We start from the raw sequence: 16328 nt of genomic DNA, 5'->3' as shown, positions 1-16328 counted from the left end.
GAACACCCACTGTAAGGTCCCAATATTTGTTTTAGTTTCAACTGTTTGCAGTAACAAATGAGTCTAAAATGTGTATGGCTCAAATACAATAGAAGTTTTTCTTCTCATTTATGCTAATGTCCCAAGGCAAATATATCTGGTTGTCTCTTTTCTGTGATGTGACTCAGTGACCCAGGATCTTTCCAACTCATGGTTCTGCCATTCCCTCGGCTTTCATTTTCCTCCGCTTCCAGCCAGTGGAAAGGGAAAGAAGGCATGGAGAGCACAAAATTGTTTCTTAAAAAGCCTCCTCGAAATTGGTGCACATCACCTTCTGCTCATATGCCATTGGTTGAGCTCAGTCACACGGCCATACCTAACTTCAAGGGAGGCCAAGAAAAAGTAAGCTAGCCATATGACCAAGAAGAAGAGAAAACATGAATTTCAGTAGAGTGGGTATATTAAGAGTATTAAAAGTACTGTTTGGAAAGTTTCCCCTTTGATATATTTCCTTACGTCAACTGAGAATATGCTCTCATTTTTTCCCTTTTACTCAATGAGTTTGTGAGATCCTTCTAAAATTTGTTCCCATTTATTTGGCATTTACTTATGTAGAAGCCTTTAGTGTATTATACTATTATTATTTTTTCTAATATATGCATTAATTTCTTTTTATTGGAGTAAAATTGCTTTACAATGTTGTGCTAGTTTCTGCTGTACGATGAAGTGAATCAGCTGTATGTCTACATATATCCCCTCCCTTTGGGCCCCCCACTCCCCTCCTCCCCCCACATCTAGGTCGTCACAGAGCACCGAGCTGAGCTCCCTGTGCTATACAGCAGGTTCCCACTAGCTATCTATTTTACACATGGTGTGTTTATGTCAAACCTAATCTCCCTGTTCGTCCCACCCTCCCCTTCCCGCCGTGTCCACATGTCCGTTCTCCACCTCTACGTCGCTATTCCTGCCCTACAAATAGGTATATTTCATTATAAAGCACTATTCAAACAAAATACTTCACATATTTTACTGAGACCTTTTATTTTTGAATTGGAAATGACTATTTTCAAATGGGAAACATCATGGAATATTTTGATAACCTATGGAAAGAAAAAAATTGACTTAAATATTACTTTGTATATTGAAGATCAAAGGAGTTATAGTCAATTTACAATTAAAACTTAATCTTAGTATGTAACATGGTATGATGAATAACTAAATCTCTCTGTAACAAAAAATGATAATTTATTGATTTGCTTGTTGCAATGCAGATGTGCCTATTTTCTGCTGGAATTTCATTTTATATCAATTGTAATGCTGTGAAAGACAAGCCATGACCCAGGCGAATATGACTTTTTTTGCGGTAAACTCATAAGCAAGTCTATTATTTTTCCTTCTTCAATCTTAAATGTCTTAATAATGGAAGCCCAACATGGGGGAAGGGGGGAATGCAGCAGCACGTACTGGGAAGGGATACAAATTCTGTAAACTTAGTTGGAGATTATGAGTCCATTTATTTTAAGCAGAAGTGTTTCATGTTTTCCTTGTGTTTAAGTAACGATGACTCTTTTAAAAAGGAAAACCCTAAACCAGACCAATTGGGCACTGGTGTTCTACTCTAAAAAATTAACTTAAAAGCCTTCTGGTTAGGTTATGGAACTAAGGATTCAAAGACACTCAGAGGTTAATGTAGCAACTTTAATTTCTGTCAGTTTTAGAGCACTAAAAGTTTAAACTCTTTTGAATATGCAAAATAGTACTTGTTAAGTCTGTTCTTATAAGTCTTTGTTGCTGGAAATAAAATGGACAAGGGAATGAAATATGAAAAACATCTAAATTCAAGGTCTTTGGGAAACATACAATAACTACCTAATTAAAAAAGAATTAAAAATCAACAAACTACTCTTGCCAAATAGAAAATGATTTTGTTAAACAGAATGATAATACTCATATGAATTATGACAAGTTCACATTAAATGAAAGAGCAGGCTAGATAACAGCGTATATGTATGCATACTGTAGCTAAAGATACTATGATCACTTTAAAGCTACTTAGTTTTACTCCTGATTTGAAAACTTTAAAGGAGATTATTTTAAAATGTTTAAATTTGTTTGTAGTCTATTTTCTTTGCATGTCAGATTTGACTTAGAATTAAAGAAAATAATATGACCCAAACATTTTGATAGCAATATTTTATAGCACGTTTAAATAAGATTCCTTTCAAACTCAAGATCTGAATAACATCTACATATATCCACTTGATATCTGCTTATGGAACTGACATTATTTTATTTTGTGTAACAGTCACAGTAACACTTATTTGTCGATAAGAATTCAGGCTGATTTTTGTGTATCATCATCATCAAAGTCAGATGCTTACCAATTCCAAACGAGCACTAAAATGTAAAGAGATTTCTTACAGAAAGGTGAAGAAAAGTAACTTGTAACCCACACAAAAATTTATTCTCTGGAAAATTAAACTGCCATTAAAATCTCCTTGGATTAATAATTTTAACAGTTTTTACATTGTTTACACAGAGGTCAGCAATTTCTTTAAGTAATACAATTATACAAAAGGAAAAAGGCACCGAGACAATCGGTGTGTAGATAGTAGAAAAGTGGACATGAGAAAAAAATGGAACATACAGCACATTTTCAATTACATGAAAATGGTTAGATATATGCTCATTCTATAAAATGGGTTGTTTCACACACACATCTGTTTATATTTTTAATCAAAAATGCAAATTAATATGTGACAATAATACAACACTGTTGATAACCACACAGACGCTATATTAGTAAGATCCATTAATGGTATAGAATCACTAGAAAATATCTGGAGACAATTTAAGACCAAAGGAAATGTTAATCAGCAGTGCATTTCTTCAGGTTGTTTAATAGAGTATTTTGCTCATAGAGCATTTAAACTTCATCACGCTGTTATATACATTATTAGAAAAATAAGTAAGAAAGCTCTGTAGAAACTATACTATTAAGCTTCTTGCCTCAAAAAGAAAGAAAGAAAGAAAGAAAGAGGAAAGGAAGAAGGAAAGAAGAAAATAAGGGAATACTGAATAAAAGATTCCACTAATTGAGTTTTCCATAAAAATTACATTACTTTGACAAATAAAACACAATGTAAGAGTACTGAGCAGTGATGACCATCATGAGTTTTAGAAAAAGAACAGATGCCAACATTTATCAAGACCCTTAAAGCCCATATAATAACTGTTTCTCATCAAGACTAATTGAACTGAAAAGTAATATTGATACATTTTCTTATTTCAAAATTCTAGTAAAAATCCAGCCAAAGTTTGGCTATCCCCTCTGTGACTGCTTTAAAGATTCCTCAAAATTGTTGCCACTATATTATTTTCACCACAAAAAAGAAAACTAATCTCAATAAAATTATGTAGAAACATTATAAATTAATTTTGTAATGCAAGCTACTACTGGACATTTTCTGAGTAAATTTAAAGTAATATTTATAATTGCAAAATACTGTTGGAAATGTCACCATTATTTCCTAGCTGTGTTTCAAAGGACTGTTTAAATATACGTAAATACTAAGAGAGCCAATTTATATGTAAAAGCTACCCTGGTATCCCCTCACAAAACAAATGCGACATAATTATAGAATGTTGTAAATATTCTCAATATTTATGCAAACAGAATGCCCGAACAAGAACAAGCACCCTCCCTGCCCAAAGCCTTCCAATGACACTATCTACTTCAGTTTTCCTTTTTAATTATGAAAGTGCCCAGTTAAGTCAACATGAACAATTTTAAAACCAGGAATTTAGAAAAGGCTTTCTCACAAAATTTAAAATAAAAAGAATGTTCAAGCTAGAGGAGGAAGAGAGAAGACCAAAAGGAGAGAATTTATGATATAATGATCTAAAATCTCATTTCCAAGAAGTTGGCTTCCACTCCATTACGACTGAAATCATACTGAGGTATTAACGGGGTCATCTTATACCAGAGTGCTAAGATATTGATCCTTTACACTTTAGGGGTCTTTTCTTCTACTGGTGCTTATGTATTACTTTCATCAACATTAATGGGGGTTATGAACAGGAATCACTGGTAAGGACCAACCCTGAGGGTATAAAAGGTTTGGTTGTTACCGAAAATAATACCATCTGGAGGAGGTGAGCACGCTCAGAAATTGACAGATGAAGTGCTGGCAAGAGGTTCACAGCCTTCAACCAGAGGTAAAAGCCAAGAGAGACAATAAATCTCAGAGATAAGGGAAAAAAATTTTCTCATTGAATACAATAGCCATATTTAATATTAACCGCTTAGATTTATGGAAATAAGCATTCAAGCAATACCTGAATATATAAACAAATTTCAGATAATTATTTTTTCAGTGTATAATAGAGTATTATATTTCATCTGTTGGGTATTCATTTTAATCACAAAAAGTGTCAGGTGAGAGATCACATGTTAAAGGAAGAAACAGAAAGGTGTTAGGTTTTTTCTTTTAAAAATAGTCTTGAATATTTAAAAGACAAACTCAAATATCAAACAGTCATCAGAATAATAAAAAAAGAGTGAAAAAGGACCCTGAAATAATAGGACAATTTGAGATGCAGACTGTCAAAATGACATTGAAATAACGTCAAACATCTTGCAAAACTACTGCCACATCAGTGACTTTGTTCTCATAATTAATTAGAAATTTTTATGTACTAATTTTATGTACAATAAAATTATGCCATATTTTTGTTAGATTAATAATCAAATTTCCTTCTCTGCTCCCAACCCATACAGCATGATATTAGGGAACTTCACACTATTCAAGATTAGGTGCACAACAACAATAGCAACCATCACAAGAGATACAACAAACTTAATGACTAAAGAGGGTCATGCTTTGCTCTCTCTCTAGTCTCTGAGAAAACCTATCCAGTCCTCTCTACTATCCAGCACATGTGATTAAAATGAAAAAAGTCAGGGTATCACTTTTTGTTAGGAATTATGCAGCTGTGATGAACTCAGAATTCCAGTGTGAATGTACATGAATAGGACTGGGGAAAAAAGTGTGGGAGGAAGAAAGAAGGAACATTTTAAGCAAGATACATACTTGTCTATTAGGGGGAGAATAAAGCAAGAGTCTTACATTCATTTTTGATAATGGACTAATAATTCAAGTTTATCAAACTCTTTCACGTTAAGATTATGTTAACCAGATTTCAAGCTATAATCGGACCAAACACAATGATACAGCAGCAGTCACAAAACAGCCTAATTCCATACCATATTATTTCAAAATTCAGATCACCTCATTTTTCAGTGGGTTAATCACAGATATTTGTTGGGAAAAATACTTTCAAAATGTAAAATACATTCATGCAAAATATTACACCAGAGAAGGAGGTATGCCTACATTATAAATGAGGGGAAATAGGAACTCAGATGAACCTATATACGGCATTTATTTTTAGAGAAGAAGGAGGACTTGAGGCTGCTGTATTAACTTGTTATTTGAAATAAAAGACCCTAAGAAAGAGCCAAGCAATCAAGGAAATAGAGATCAGAGCAGAAGTGATAGAAACACTGCTATTTCTAGTGAAGAATCCAGGAATGAGTACAGGAATGAGGTTCATCTCATGAGTGTAATGACAATGAAGCCATTCAGGATGATGACAAAAGACAAGAAAGCTTACTATACACAAGAATGAAAAACGCCACCACTTATGGCTGCCACTATACATACTTAAAGGTCAGCCTTATTTCATTTAGAATATTGACAGATGTACTAGGTAAACACCTTCCTCAGACTCTCTCTTTGCCTTGTGTCTATCACTGTAAAGACAGTTTGGAAGGAAATATTTGAAAATAATCCAAAGTAATTTTCAGGAATCATAAAACTAACATAATAGAATTTATTTATTATACCATGAAACACTTTGAAAAAGTTATCTTGAATGTGAATGCACAGGAGCTCATAATTAAGTATCACTTTTAATTTCTCATTAAATATCTTTCTCTTTAAGGCAGCACACACACACACACACACCAGCACTAATCCTAGTCTTAATCTTGCTCTTCTTTATGACTATCACACTTCAAGAACTAATCTATGGTTAGACAGCTGCCAATAATTCTATATAATGAGCTCAATATTCTATACCAGTGCCTCACAGACAGAATTTCCTGGGGAGCTTAATAAAATGTAGATTCTTGGGCTCCACTCCAGACCAAATGAAATAGAATGTCTGGAGGTGGGGCTTTGGAATACAAATTAAGCTCTCAAAATAATTCTTAAACACACTATAATTTGGGAACCACTGTTTTAAATTTTGCCCTTGGAGAGAATAAGTTCCTTGATGGGAGTCTAATCTGTATTTATTCTCTAAGACCCAACCCGGGGGTTCTTTTCTCCAGGGAGATTTTTCTGAACTCCACATTGTACCCCTGTGCTAAAGTTGTATCATGCTGTGGCTATCCCCACCTTAGCATGCAAGCTCCATTAGGGCAAAGACTTTGTCTACCCAATTTGTTATCTCTGCATTTGTAGCACTTAGAAAAATACATGGTACATAGTAGGTACTAATGAAGACATAAATAAATCCATGCATAAGATTCATAAATATTGAGACATATAACAGTATTATTGATTTCCTCCGTAGGGAATTTAAGTTTAGTCAATATTTATAGTGTGCCTAGTATGAACAAGGGGCACATAAAGATAACAAGATAAAGCATTAAGTACTACCGAGGGGAGAGACATATGTAATAAAATTAGCTGTAATCCAGTTAAACCTTAAGAAAGGGTAGAGAAGCAACTTAAACTGCAGTCAGAGTGCAGAGGAAGACAAGTCTTTCCTTTCACCACTGGTATTGGCAAGATACGTGTTCATGGACACAGGCTATCCACTTCGTAGGGTAGAAAGGGGATCATGTACAATTAAAATATTTTGGATTCCCAACAGTGGACAAGGAAGAGAACAAATTGATTAATACACTTTCAGAATATGAGTAAGTATAGGGTAAACTGGCAGAGTAAATTAATCCCCAAGTCTTTGAAAATATGTCATCTACAAAGTATGACACAAAAGTACCATTTGTGTCCCCAGACGACAAAAAACCCCTCTAATCTTCTTTTCTTCTTTGCCTTGTATTTCGCTTTCCCAAGCTCTGTTTTTTCCTTCTCTTTTTCTAGTGCTGCCATCCAATTAAAGTGGGTGGGATTACTGATGAATATAATGTTGTCCTGTTTTTTCTTGCAACTAGTAAAGAGGGATGCAATTGCAATATGTATAATATAGGTTTTAGAGTAATTTATATGTGGGCTCTAATCCCAGTTCTATTATTTACTTACTGGATGACCTTAGGCAAGTCTGTTTAACCTCTATCCTGCAGTTTCTTCATCTATAAAATGTTGATAATATTATTTACCTCATACCACTGTTGTGAGAATCAACATAATAAATTATTGTGCTAGACCTTACTAAATTATAGCGGTTACCATCATCATTATTAGACATTTTGGTGGATACAGATGATGTTTTAAAGTGAATTTAAGAGAAGTGCTCCATAGTATGTTTAACCTTGTGCTCAATATTGAGTTTGGTTGGTGACGATGACACTGATGGCCACCTCCAGTGTAGGTCATGGGTGAACCGGGGACAGTAAAATGGAAAAAGAAAATGAAAACTTCTGAATAATAGCTATCAATGAGAAAAATCTCTATGAGTAGACTATCTAGTCTATGTAAGCAAACGGCAATTTCATGGAAGTGAATTTGTGTTATCGCTATTAACAGCTGGATAGAGACCTTGAAAAATTTGTTGGTGACTGCTGTTCTAGTTTCATCTAAAATTTACACTTTCAAATAGCCTATCTCTCAGTTCACTTGAAAAACTACGATATCATTTGATCTCTATCTCCATCTTAAAGAACACCCTCAGTTCTATGAACTCTTGCCCCACTGGTTCTACCTTCCTTTTGCAAGCATTGATTATGCTTCTGATTCACTAGATAAGTGAAAATGATGATGGTATCAAGAAAATGATTTAACATATAGCCCTGGGCTTCTGAACTAGACTAGATGAAAGTGCCCTACCAGGCCCTACACTTAAACATGTATGTATTAATAAGGGTAGTTTAGATATTTTCTCACTGGTTTTTCTTTTTTAAAAATTGTGATTCAGTTTATTATTTTTGTCACTAAATACAACATTAATGAGAATTCACTGAATGCACAGTAAGAAAATACGCAAAGAGATTTCACACAAAACGCGAATAGTACAGAAGACATAAGATTACGGAAGAAAATTTCTTAAAGGTAAGAGGATATACTAAACAAATTCTTTTCTGATTTAAAATACACTTTGAGGGCTTCCCTGGTGGCGCAGTGGTTGAGAGTCCGCCTGCCAATGCAGGTGACACGGGTTTGTGTCCCGGTCCGGGAAGATCCCACGTGCCGCGGAGCGGCTGGGCCCTTGAGCCATGGCCGCTGAGCCTGCGCGTCCGGAGCCTGTGCTCCGCAACGGGAGAGGCCACAACAGTGAGAAGCCCGTGTACCGCAAAAAATAAATAAATAATAAACAAAAATAAAATAAAATATACTTTGCTTCCTGGGCAGCATAAACAACTACATGTTGCAGCTCATTTGGGAGACAAATAAAACTTGTAATTCCATGCTCAGGAGCTCCCATGAATGCCAGTCAGTCGCTGTATTTGGACTATCTCATTTTATTATAAAACTTAGGGGATTTTCAGAGAACAATAAGAAAGTGGGTTGTCTTTCTCAAGTTTCTCAGACAACACCTGCTGCCCACCAGTGGGCCCCTATTTGCTTTAATTGCTAAGATACAATATTTTGCCTTTAAGCTTTCATGCAAATCCAAGCACACAAAACAGCAGTAGTACCGTCTCGTACGTTAGATTCAGTAGAGTGAGTGGGTCTCTTAAGCCCTATTTAATCTTTTTCTAAAATAACAGACAAATTTGGGGGAGTAATTACTCTAAGCTGTGTCAATCCAAAGGATAAAAAGATATATATTTTGCTGTGTGTGGAGGAGAATGGCAGCAAATAGCACCCAAAACCAAATATAATTTCTAGTAAACATACGGAGGAGAAAAATAATCCATAAACTTGATAAATGCTTTTCTATTTAGTTATCTGAGAAAGCCAGGGCACCTTCACCGATACAAATACATATATATATATGTATATACACACACACACACACATATACATATTGTATATATATGTTGTGTGTATAGGCATGTGTGTGTGTGTATACAGATACACATACATACACTTCATAATCTTTGAGGACTTGGCAGCTGGGGTGGAGGTAGGGTCTTTCTTGAAATATTTAAAAATTGTTGATTAAATTTTAGGCCATACCGGATTTGATATACTCAGACCAGATAAACCCCTAAGGATGTATCCAAGCACACACACACAATTCTGGGCATAGTCTGAAGAAAGATTTAACAAATAACATTTAGTTAGTGTTCTTTTCCTTGCTGTAGGAGAAAGCACCAAGCTGGTCTCATATGTATTTGATTAGGCTTTGTTACAGCTACAGATAAGACTGATAACTCTTTTTATTATTAGGACGATCCCAGTTGTTAGCAATGCAGTTAGTTGTTTCAAAGCCAGAAAAGATACTTGCAGCATCAAATGCCTAAAACCAATTTCTCAGTAAAATCTACTGCCCCCCTTCCAATCTCTTTCCATAACTGTTGCTAAAAATACTTTCATGAGATATTTTGTCATTTGATTCATGTTTTAACTTTATAACCTAACTCATTTATAAAACCCTGGAAAATGCTCATTAATGTAATAATAAAAGAATAGATTTTTCCCTTTAATGCAACTCTCTAACACACATTCTTAAACCCCATGTCACCTGATATGGCATTTGTATTTTATCATATAACTCATATGTATGAATGCATAGAGCTGCCATTTTTTAAACTAAAAAATATTAGGAGTTCACTGTCCTTTTGGGTTTCTTTTAAGGCCTTTCAGTACAGCCAAGCTGAAGTAATAATATCTACGCATGGTTTTGTTATTATGGTAATAACAAGTTCTAGCTTATAATAATACATAGTACTTAGTTGGGACTAGGAACAATGATATACCGCTTTTTAGTAATTGGTAAATAGTATGTTTCTAATTTAACTAGAAATTAGAAAGAGAAAAAAAATAATTTTCATATATATAAAACATTCTATTTAATAAAGTATATGCATAAAATTATATATTGGATAAGAAGCAAAATTAAAAAGAAAACAGCTTATAATATTCCTGGTAATCAGAGTTCCTAAATATAAAAACAACAAATGCCTTGCCATTTAAAAAAATTAGCACATTATACAACTTTTACATACTTCTGAGGAAATAAAGATCTTGTGACACTGTTCTGAGGAATCTAATCTTCACATTTATAAAAATTGAAGGCCTAATTTTGCAAATACAACTTTCAAGCTGTATGAGCAAATTTAACTTACATGGAAGGCACAGGATGACATCACGCTGAAGAACGTACCTGTAAATCTCATAAAATCTAGTCACAAGTCACTAGAAACTTCTTAAGGAATCTCAGAACTGTTTTTAACATGATGCTCTGATTCACACTTAGAACTGGAGAGTCTTTAGATCACAAATACAAATTGAAGTAAGAGTGAAGAGAACTGTTTCTTATTTGAATGCTACCTGCTTTATGCAGTGTTGGTTACTAAATACTCAGAGCAGGTGATTAAAATCTTCTTTAACTTGAATTGTTTTCAATTTTCAACAGCTTATTCACTATATTTTTTTAGTTTGTAAAAAATGTATTTTCACATTATTACAATTTTAAAGAGTCAACCATTGAAAGAGATTTTAAAGTGAAGTCCTGCTCTATTAGCTTCCTACATTGGAATACAAGAATACAGGAAGTGCTTTCAACAGAAAGTTACATGGTCTACAGTACAACCTGTCTAGAAGACTTGCAAGGGACCAGTACAGTAACTTGGTCTCTTTGGATCAGGCAAAATCAGAGGCAAATGAAGAAGTGAGCTTTTCTTAAAATAACACATAGAAAACATTCCCTTATGAAAATGAATACTTGCTTGCACTTAGATTTGGTGCTATTGAGAAGAACTGAGGCACAACAAAACTAAGTGCACAAAGGGAAAATATCTGAAATAAAATGATTTTCAATGGGATTGAAACCTTTCACCATTAGATCCGATTGACAACGCTGGAGAATGACTTTCTCATATTAAAGAACATTACGAACACCACGGATGAGCCAGTCAAAATATGTCCTGTGTATATGTAGGGTGACCTAAAAGGGTGCTGTAACTAAAAATTCTGATTTTCAAAATCATTTATAATTTTGATTTTTCATAAAATTATTGGCTCTTTTGCTAGAGTAAAACTAACTTCAAACCAAAACGATGCTCTTAAAGCTCTGGAGGATTGTCAGTGTAAGAAAGATGAAAGTTTCTCATTTTCTCAAACAAGCTCTACTAGAGACACTTCTTTTCTTCATTTATGTCAGTATTAGCTGTTCTTTCCACAGAATTTAAAGCATTTGGGTAGAATGTTAAAGATGATTCTTCAAAGAATAGATCTTCCCATGGTGACTAGGTAAGAAGAGTAATGTTGTACTCAGAAATGATGCTGCCTTGAACTGCAATTGCTCATTAATCCTAGTCATCACGACTCTAGCAACGCGTGCCATCTACATACTTGCTGTCCTTTCGACTCTTTCATTTCAGTCCAGTGATTGAGTTCCTCTTCTCCAGAGCTGTTCAGACCTAAAGAAATCCAGCCTATCATCTCTTTTCTTTTCATGCTGCGTTTGTTATACACAGACAGTATGAGTGTCACATCAGAGAGTTGAAATAGGGCCACTTGAAAAACAAAAGTTTCCTTGTATACTGGATTTGGCTGCCCTCTGCGGATGGATGTCTTGCATTTGGACATCTCTTGACCCATGGAATTCAGTAGAGTTAATTTAACATATGTATCTATAGAAAAAAACAACATACCACAAATTTCATTTGAAACAAACTCAAAACGTCTTTCTTGTAACACTTGCTGAGAAGATTAAGTGTTTATACTTTATAAGGATATGGTGTATACCATGTTTAATAGAAATCCAATAATTCCATTTTGATTAAATGATAATAAAATGTGACAAGTACAGAGAATGCTAAGTAGGCATCAAATCTTTTGGGGGTAATAATATCTTAACCTCACTATTTCTACATTAGAGTTAGGATTTAAAGGTATACCTCATAATCCTTCCTCCACCCTCCCACCCCCATCCTTGACCTCCCACTACCCGCCCTTCCCATCCCCACCCCCATTTAGCTTCACTAAGCAGGACATCATAGCATTAATAAACACTTAGCAAGCTCAATTAGCCACAACACTGTAAAGCATTCCACTGTGCTCTCAGAGTGTAAGAATAAACAAACGAATAGAAATGAAGGCAAATGGTAAGGAGGGAAAGAGAAAGACAAGAATGCAAAGATGACATCAAAACAGCTTAGGATGAAATGTCAAAAAAATCTCTGCATGGATGTGGTTTTTAAATATATTTTTAAAACATTTAAGGGCCAAAATGAAGCCAAATGTACTAAGGGCTCAAAGTTTAGCAAATCAAGTAAAACTTTCTCCTGGTTTCATGCAAGAATACATTTAATGTGCTTTTTGGATAGTTAAATACTACAGGATTCCTTTTTGGCACAATTTAATGTGAAATTTTAGGTATGGTATCTTAACTATTTTCATGAATTATAAAAAAAAAAAATTGATGTGATGTTTAGTGTACCAAGTGAAACATAACAGTTCATTACCTGGTTACTTGGGAGATAAACCCTCTTTTCAAACAACTGTGTTTTCAAGTTCTTTAGACTCATGCAAATTATCTTCAGCATGTAGATCCATCATGTGTACTTCGTATCAAAATTTCAATTAATTGTAATGAAAATTGCAATATTTCTCATGAAATATCTATTTCTACTTATGAGTCAAAATATAATGAATGAACAAATAAACCTTTAATTTAAAAGGTTTTGCTAGTTTTATAGATACTCTGAATACCATCATCCATAATCAGAGATAAATTCTAAGTTAGTTTTATTTAAAGTACCACAGATAATAAATGTGCATTTTTTTTGGAAATCAACATGGTGGACAGCTTCACTGCTGGCAAGTTTTAGGGTATTTTGTTTTTGCATGAAAAGACAACATCCAATTAGCCTCTACAGGAACTCACCTCGGATTATATAAACCTGTCCACCTATCAAGTGTTTTAGACAACAGAACAGTCCATCTGACAACAGGGGGTGGAAAGCAGTAAAAGAAATAATGACCAGATGTCAATTGTTGGGTGAAAGAGGGTCAAAGGTTAGAATTAAAGAGGAAACACTGTTCACTGGAGTGGAAGAACACAAAACTTTAGCATTTTAATTCAGGTAGAGGGTTGAAAAAAGGGTATGTTGGGTAAATTTCATGGAATGAGAATTTTTAAGGTCATTGTGTAATCTTAAACAAAAATTACACTGTTTTAAAGGGGGACACCTTTATAAGGATATTTTCTTGGTCTAAAGCACATTGAACATAGAATCATGCAAATTATCAGACCATAAAAGACTGAATAAAAGGCATTAAAGGATCATCATTATTATTATTTTTCTAAATTTTTAAGTTTATCCATGCAATATTTAACACTTCAAACACTTTTTTTTACTCCCAATGTAATATAAAATTAAGTTATGCAAAATAAAATAGAACTACCAAAATTTTTGTTCTTGAATGTTACCACTGTTCCTTTGGGATAAAAATTGGATTAGTCAGTCTATAACATAGTTCAAAATTTAGAACCTAGGTATATATGAAGGGTCACAATCTTATATACAATAGACAAACTGATAAAATTGTCATATTTTACTTTATAAATACCCTACTTCATTTAATTAGTTTTAATGTTGACTTATATTTACCTACTAGTTACTTCCCAGCTAATACCATGAACTGTCCTACTACTGAAGATCTAATTCTAAAATAATGGAAATTGCTATAACCTATTCTTTAACCTGATAGATCTACTCTATGTTGCGGAAGCAAATCTCTCTTAACTTGTTTATTGTCCATCCCTACCTCCACCCACCCCCTGGTTCATTTTAGTTCTGATTAGTGTTTCTCTGTTTCTATCAGAGTGGGTTCAGCAAGGACAGAAAGGCAAATCTGTCATTTCATTCTGCTGCTTTCTAGCATTTCAAGTTAAAGATTGGTCAAAAAATTAAACTATTAGCTAAGCAGGAATTGCAAACTGACAGCTTGTGGCTAAATGTAACCCCAAATAATAGACCGTGTTCAAAAAATTTGAATCTGAATGTCTTAAGGCAGGGCATGCACCCCTGCATTTATCACAGGCCTCTCCATGCTCCTTCTCTTTCCTCTACAAATTCTGCTCATTTAAGTTACTTCCCAGGCCATTTGAGTTTGCATTCCTAGTGTGGATTAATGACGATAACCAAGTCACACTTCCAAAGCTCTTTACTCTAGTAATTGCTTTTTTCCACCCTCTGAATGTTTCCTTCTTAAAGGAAAACGGGGACAAATAATAATTCCATCCTTTTTACGTGCCTTTATCCGATTTGAGTATCACAGTTACCCTGTGAGAAACACAACCTTAATTTTACATATAAGGAAACAGCCTTAGGGAAGTTAGGTCACTCGTCCAAGGGTAGAAATAGAAATCTAACTTTGGCCTTCTGACGTTTAATGAAGGGACAGATATATTGCATGATGTATGTAAGAAGTGAGGTTTCCAGTACTACTGAGGGCACACTAAATATATTTTTATGACTTTTCACTTTGATTGAAAAAATAATTTTTAGGATATTTAGAAGTAAAGTTAATTCAAGGGTGGAAAAAGTTTCCCCTCCAACAGTTATTTGATACTTGGAGTGAAATACTGCTTCAAGCAAGTCTGTAAGAAATTGTTAAACAAATTTAAGGTTGGCATTATTATTCAAGATTTCCTTTCAAATTTTGAGTTTAGGCCGTTATTAACAGCTTTAATTTTAGAGAAATATAAAGAGGCTGCTACTTTCCCAGTTTATTTCTACAGATAACAATAAACAATTTTGGAGGTATACTGCATGACAATTTCTCTGTGCATAACTTATCCCCAGCCTCCTGAGCTGGGAGAGAGAGAGGAGAGAGAAGAGTGAGAGGCATATAGACAGGGCAGAGGTATCTACACCATCTAGCTTTCCTTTCCTAGCATCGAGCATAAATATCAAACTACTCCTTATTCTGTTTGTCCTGGTAAAAGCAAAGCACATTCCATTTAAGAAAAGATTCTGCTGGCAGTACTGATTTATAATTTTAAAGGAGGAAAAATGTGAAGAAACAGTTTTTTCTTAAATTGTTAAGGGAGAAAAGAAGGAAAAATATAGAAGTATACACATTAGTTCACAGTACTGCATGCAGAGGGGAGACATGACATCGATCTTCAGTTAAAAACAACAGCTATAAGCATTCGTCATCATATTTGCGGAGTGTTACTACCTTTAAAAAAAAAACCTGTAACTTTTTCTGGCATTAGAAGATAATGGCTATGATAGGGCTAATTCATTCTGCAGACACTGAAAAAGTTAAAGTCTTGCCACCTTACAAGTAATGTTTTGAATTTCAGATCTTTCTAATTCCCAAATGGCTGGAAACAGGAAACATGAAACAGATTAGCTGATGATTAAGCCAGCATTGATTGGTTAAGACTAAATGATAGGACTGAAGGCCCTACACTGCGAGTCTCCTAAGTACAGAAAACACTAGAATTAAGAAAAATATTTTTCACTCACTGGGTGGTCTGTTTGCTGCCAAGTTTCTGAAGTGGCTGCCTTTTATCACTTCTGCTGATAGTCTCCCAGTTGTGGCATTATAAAGCAGGCCAATGAGAATTTCTGGAACTGAGCCATGTTCAAGAGACTGACAGGAGGATGTACTTTCACTACAGGAGACTTCTGACACGCTCATTTGGGAGTTACAGCCCTGCAATCAAAAATGAAATCTTTATAGTATTTTGTAAAAAAAAGATATATTAATAGATACATTGGTAATGCCCTGTTTATTGGAATTAGGTAGATAAGTCATGAAAAAAACAAGAGTTGTAAGCAAAATTCCCAAAACACTAGATTAGAAATGTTCTTAGCATATTTTAGTTCCTGGATCTCTTTTCATTATACAGCAGTCAAAGGAATGACAGGAGATGAGAAGGTCTCATAAATTCTTGCATGTTTGGATACAAATCAGAGAAGATAAATTTCTTAAACTCACAGGTGCCAATGAACTCTTTCCTGAATGTAA

The 16328-nt window shown here is 34.4% G+C and overlaps 1 protein-coding gene across 2 annotated transcripts in view; it reads right to left on the bottom strand.

The window, feature by feature from the left end:
- Nucleotides 1–10350: 10350 nt before the first annotated feature.
- SYT14 (synaptotagmin 14) overlaps nt 10351–16328 on the bottom strand; it is a 226685-nt gene continuing 220707 nt past the window's right edge. Inside the window, exons 5-7 of one of the 2 annotated variants that reach the window (XM_029230414.1) lie at nt 15824–16013; nt 13228–13284; nt 10351–11971 (exon numbers count right to left, since the gene is read on the bottom strand). In XM_029230414.1, the coding sequence (XP_029086247.1) occupies nt 11658–11971; nt 13228–13284; nt 15824–16013 (561 nt within the window). In that variant the 3' untranslated portion in view covers nt 10351–11657. The remainder of the gene's footprint in view (nt 11972–13227; nt 13285–15823; nt 16014–16328) is intronic. The other variant, XM_029230413.1, reaches the window with a different exon arrangement.

This window comes from Monodon monoceros, unplaced genomic scaffold, assembly GCF_005190385.1.
Source record: "Monodon monoceros isolate NGI ecotype Baffin Bay Population unplaced genomic scaffold, NGI_Narwhal_1 Super_Scaffold_18, whole genome shotgun sequence".
NCBI classification, from domain to species: Eukaryota; Metazoa; Chordata; class Mammalia; order Artiodactyla; family Monodontidae; genus Monodon; species Monodon monoceros.
The sequence above is the reverse complement of the archived record's forward strand: the minus strand, read 5'-3'. Positions and strand labels throughout refer to the sequence as shown.